Source organism: Arachis hypogaea, chromosome 13 (genome assembly GCF_003086295.3).
Source record: "Arachis hypogaea cultivar Tifrunner chromosome 13, arahy.Tifrunner.gnm2.J5K5, whole genome shotgun sequence".
Classification (NCBI taxonomy): domain Eukaryota; kingdom Viridiplantae; phylum Streptophyta; class Magnoliopsida; order Fabales; family Fabaceae; genus Arachis; species Arachis hypogaea.
In genome coordinates, this window is record NC_092048.1 from 20,341,038 (window position 1) to 20,346,993 (window position 5,956).

General features: G+C 31.8%; 1 protein-coding gene across 1 annotated transcript; it reads left to right on the forward strand.

Moving 5' to 3' along the window:
- The first annotated feature begins 227 nt into the window (after window positions 1-227).
- Window positions 228-2,148, forward strand: LOC112735800 (transcription factor MYB15). The gene is made up of 3 exons (XM_025785292.2): window positions 228-466; window positions 638-767; window positions 1,488-2,148. The coding sequence occupies exons 1-3, from the start codon at window positions 334-336 to the stop codon at window positions 2,065-2,067; spliced, it is 843 nt and encodes a 280-aa protein (XP_025641077.1). The 5' UTR covers window positions 228-333; the 3' UTR covers window positions 2,068-2,148.
- The last annotated feature ends 3,808 nt before the right edge of the window (window positions 2,149-5,956 follow it).

The window sequence follows — 5,956 nt, forward strand, 5'->3', positions numbered from 1 at the left end:
TTTAAAAGCTATATAATTATCTCAATAACACTATATATTATAAAGTAGACAACGAAGGTTTCCTTATTATAATTTCAATTTGGCAATAATAAACAATTATATATGTCAGACTTAGGTCAGTCTTTTCCACTTTCTTTAATTAGCTAGGTTGGCTAATGAATGGAAGTAACATTGTCATTACATGCTAACCTTCCTTCCTTTTAATCATTCTTATTGGCATATAAAATTGTATAAATTCCCCAACATGGTGCGTTGATTTTATTACTACTACTCTCTTCAGTTTTGTCTCGGATAAATACAAACACAAATCCAAAGCCAAATTATCATTAAAAGATGGTGAGAGCTCCTTTCTATGACAAATATGGAGTGAAGAAAGGTGCATGGAGTAGAGAAGAGGATCAAAGATTAATAGCTTTTGTTCAAAGATATGGTCATTCTAATTGGCGTCAGCTCCCAAAGTTTGCAGGTACATATATATTTTCAGTCATTCATAATAATTAACTTTAATTTCTGCTTTGAATATATTATTAAAGAATCAAGAAAACTGAAAAAAGTTGATTATTTGAGCTAAATATATCATATATGCATTAATTATATGCCATAAGTGTTGATGAGTATTAGTGGTTCTTTGTTATAGGTTTAGCAAGGTGTGGGAAAAGTTGCAGACTTCGCTGGTTGAATTACTTGAGGCCAAATCTAAAACATGGGAACTACACCCAAGAGGAAGAAGAATTAATAATCAAATTACACCAAGAATTAGGAAATAGGTATGTTTTCACAATATCAACCAATTTTTAGGTCACTATTTTTTATGAATTACTTAGGAAATTAAATTTAAAAATACTATATACACATCAAAATCCAAGATATATCATACAGCTTACGAGATTAATTACCATACATTTTATAACACAAAACAGTTTTATAATCTTCACCAGTTGGATATTATTTATTTCTACAATAAAACCTCTTGGTTAATGAGTAATTAAACCGGTAATTAAATACTTGTATAAAACTTTTTAAGCTAATGTTGAATTCCATTGGAGACCTAAATATAACTAAGCTTAAAAAATTGTCTTTCATACAGAACCAATAAATAAATAAATAAAACAAAAAAAAAATACTATCTCACAATGCTCATAATTTATAGCTATTAAAATACCACTTTTTTTAAAAAAAAATTGAGTTAGTACAAAAAAATACATAAATAATTATATATTTAATATGCTTCCTTAGAGCATGTTATGACTTTGCATGAACTTTTGGCATAAGTTTTTTTTTTCTTTTTATTTATCTTATGCCAAAAAAATTTTTTCTAAAGTTCAAGAAAAATCGAACAGTAGACTTTTCAATCACAAAAATTATAATATCATATCATGAAATTATTTTTTTTTTAAAATGATAAAAAAAAAGCACATAAATAATTATATTTTTTAACATAGTGTTTATCACTATATATCAATAATGTTATCTCTCTGATATTACAGATGGTCTTTGATTGCTGAAAGACTTCCTGGAAGAACAGACAATGAAATAAAGAACCATTGGCATAGCCACCTCAAGAAGTTATCATCAAAACACAACAACAATGAGATCAATCCATCGTCTGAATCTGAATCTGAATCAAAATCAAACAACCCAATTGATGATGATATTCTTGAAGGAAAACATACCAATCAGCCTAAAGAATCTGTAAGGCCAAGTTATGATTATGTTGATAGTGCTAATAATAATAAATTCCAGCACCGTGTTCTAGAAAGTTCATCATCAACAGAAACTTCGTCATATACTGATGATGAAGTAGGTCACAGCTATTATTCTCTTATTACTCCCAATAATGTTGAACAATCAACAATAATGAATAACTCTCCAACATCAAGCGAAGATTATTGTGTGGTTCCATCAGTATCATTTGAAGAATTTGGTGGAGATTTTTGGACTGAGCCATTCATAGTGGCAAATAATGATGCATATGGTAATGATGAGATAATAATAAGTGGTGAAGACGATGTTGGGTTTCTTGTTCCATACTTGTACGAGAGTGCAGATTTTTGTTTTAACTTGTAGGAAAATAAGAATAATGTAATTGTAATTGTAAGAGTAGTAGTAGTAGTAGTAAGAAAGAGAGTTTTCGAAGTGTTACTATACCTGAATGATATTATTGAACTATATATGATATCTCTCTGTTATATGCATGCCTTTTATATACACAAGCTGAAGAATGTACAGACTCAAGATTACCCTCAACATTACCCTAATAACTACCTAACAAACTACTGCTAACTAACTAACTACTCTAACCGAATTGTCTATTAATATTTAATAGCCACAGGGTATACTCTTACAACCCAAGAGTATGAAAGGGATGTGTGCCATAGCTACTAGACCACGCCAAGACGTCGTTTGGGTCACTAATTTTGGCGAGTTTAACAATCTCATTGTGATAAAAATAACTAAAAATTCACTTTGGTTAGCTGAGCCAAAAATGCACTACTTACTCTCAAAGAGGCTGGAAAAAAATAAGCACACAACTTATTTAATATATAACTCAATCAATTCAATTTCGTAAGCAAAAAAAGTACATATGCATATTTATACTAGTAGAAAAGGGAGAACCTTCATTATTTGAATAATGTGGGACTAACTCATAACACAATATAATAATATAAGCTAAACTAAACTACTTTAATTAATGATACAAACATAAAGATATATGCTCTTGCATCATTTTCTCTGGGTTGGAAAGAGCTCTTGCATTATCCTTCCTGGATTGAAAAAGGCTCATCTTGTATTGACGAAAGATTCTATTGGTGAGTGCATTTGGTCCTGAAAGATGTGAAAAGATATAGCTCAACTTGATTCTTTTGACCATCTACATGATGTAACGGAGTTAATACGATCTTCTTGTCATCTTTGATAAAGGAGTATGTATTTTTGAAAACATCATGAATATCTCGACAATCATATTGCCAAGGACATCCTAACAATAAGTGAAATGTGTCTATTGGGATGACATCACACTATAGTTCATCTTTATATTTACTCCTAATTGAGAATTGAACGTAATATCGCTTGTTACTTTGACCTCATTCCCTTTTCTCAACCACTGCAACTTATAAGAGTGAGGATATTCCTCAGTTGGAATCTTCAGTTTCTCCACCATATAAATCGCAACAACATTCTCACAACTTTCGGAATTAATGATGATCTTACACATATTTCTTTAGGTAGTGCACCTTGTGTGAAAAATGTTATAACGAAGCCAACCTTCATCTTCATTTAGCATGGTAGTATTCAAAATATGGCGAGCCATCAAAACTTCACTACAATCCACTGGAACCTTCTCTTCAGTATCATACTCAATATCATTCTCCTTCTCGAACTCTTCACTCGGTTCTTCGTGATTTTCTTCTTCAATTAGAGTGATAACTCTTCGATTTGGGCAATCAGCAGCAATATGCCCAAATCCTTGATACTTGAAACACCTTCTGTTAGATTCATTAGAGCGAGACGAATTGTGCTTCTTATTGGTTGGTGAACATTTTAAAGGACTTACCTTAGAGGATTGTTGGAGAGTCCATTTTTTCTTTGGAAAATTAACTATCCCTTTTCTTTTGAGAAGCTATTGTTCTTCTTCTATGTTATTTGCTTTTCAACCTTCAATAATGGTAGTCTTGTAACATTATCCAACATCTAAAATGGTTGTAGTTGAACAATGTTTGCAATGTCTTCATTCATCTCTCCGAAGTAGTGAGTAACAGTCTGTTCTTCAGGTTCTTGGATATCATACTTCATTTGAAGCTCTTTAAACTCTATAGTGTATTCCTTCACAGTTAATGATTTTTGTTTCAAATTGTGAAATTTGATGAAGATTTCTTACCTGTAGTGCTTTGGAAGGAACTTTTTCCTTAGTTCACTGTGCATTTTATCCCATGTCTTGATTTTACTCCGTCATTCTCTTTTCTCGCTGATGCTTGAGATTCTCCCACCATATTGGCGCATACTTTTTTTAACCTGATTGCTACAAGCTTCACGCGCTTGTCGTCCAAAATGTCTTTTAACTCGAACACTCTTTCTACTGTGTAAAGCCAATCGATGAAATCATCTGGTTGGAGTCTCCCTTCAAACTCAGGAATATCAATTTTGATTCCTAAGTCTTTAACTTTCGTGTTGTTGTGTCATGCTTTTCATGTGGAAAAATCTTCAGACGAAGAAGAATAATGAAATGGATTTGCATTATCCTCTTCACTAGAAGAACTGTCTTCAATCTACTTGCCATGATTATTTTGAAAGCTTCATATTTTTCAAGTTGCTCTTGCAACTCCTTAACTTGACGGCGTAATTCCTCCATTTCAATCTCTTGAGTAGTTATATACTTTGAAGCCATCTTTTACTACTATACAATGACGCTGATGCTTAGGTGTCGATGTTATGATGATGATGCACAATGATAATGGGAATGCACCAATAATGATAATGATGGGAATGAACTAAGATAATCACTAACAGAAAAAACACCAAAAAGAAAAGAAAAAAACAATATTACCCGAAATTTCACAGCAGAAAATCCGTACTGACGACAACTCGTACCAACAGTGAGAGCACTGCACTAAAGACACGTACCCACGAACGAAATAAAATTTTACTGGAAAAAGTCGAGGACCGACCTGGCTCTGATACCAAACTGACACCGGTACATTGTTTAGGTCACTAATATTGGCGAGTTTAACAACCCCACTATGGAAAAAATAGTCAAAAACCCACATTGGTTGGCTAAATCAAAGATGAACCTCTTACTCTCAAAGAGTCTAAGAGAAAATAAACACACAACTTATTTAATATATAACTCAATCAATTCAACTTGCGTAAGCAAAAGAGGTACATATGCATATTTATACTAGTAGATGAGGGAGAATCTTCATGACTTAAATAATATAGGACTAACTCATAACACAATATGATAATATAAGCTAAATTAGATTACTTTAATTAACAACACAAACATAAAGATATATGCTCTGCATTACTAGACCTTTAATGACTCTATCACAAACAAAATATATGTTTAACTTGAAATGCTTTGTTCGATCATAAAGAATTAGGTTAAGCAAGGAGTACAACGGACATGTTATCATAAAACACTGTAAGAGCCACTATACATGGCTAATGCATTTCACAAAGAAGAGTTTAGATCCATATAAGTTCCTCAATTCTACTCTAGTAGATTTGCGGCTCATAGCGGTTTGCTTACTGTATTTCCACGAAATAAGATTAGACCCAAAACAGATGCAACAACCAAAGGTTGACTTTCTGTTATCAAGGTCTGAAGTCCCGTTCGAGACTACAAAAGTAGTGAGGGCAAATCATTAGTCTTATGGAATTAAAGATTGAGATGACCGATACTTACGAAATAGCACGTCACTTTCTTAAGGGCAAACCAATGTTCTTGTGATGGATAAGGTAATTTCATTGCATGATTTATATTCTATGGTATAATTGATTTTGATAGATATTAAGTTTTGGTAAAGATTCGATGTAAAAAAATTGTATCGCTTTATAACAAGTAAAAGCAAATTTTTATCTGAGAATTTACGCATCAAAATCAAGGACAAATTAAAATCATCAAGAAATCATTCATGCATGTAATGAAGAGAATAGGGCAAGAACAAGTCTAAGAAAGAAATTTAGTTTTTCTTGTCAAAGGTAAATCAATTTTATTTCTCAAGTTAAAAATCAGGTTTTATTAAAGTTCAAATGATTTTCAACCATAATTTCCAAATTTAGTGGATTATGGTTGATGTGGGACATTCCATAACGTTTTAAATTTAATTTTCAAAGAAGTATAGAAGGTATAGGATCCAACCAAATCATATCCAAGATGCAATAGTTTAAAAATACTCATTTTAAAAATTTTGAACATAGAGGATAGATCCCTATTTATTTCAGATAGAGGATC

Excerpts from the sequence above, each read along its gene's own strand:
- LOC112735800 (XM_025785292.2), top strand. The coding sequence starts at position 334 with ATGGTGAGAGCTCCTTTCTATGACAAATATGGAGTGAAGAAAGGTGCA. Across the intron at positions 467-637 it reads TCAGCTCCCAAAGTTTGCAG|GTTTAGCAAGGTGTGGGAAA; the intron begins GTACATATATAT and ends TCTTTGTTATAG. Across the intron at positions 768-1,487 it reads CACCAAGAATTAGGAAATAG|ATGGTCTTTGATTGCTGAAA; the intron begins GTATGTTTTCAC and ends CTGATATTACAG.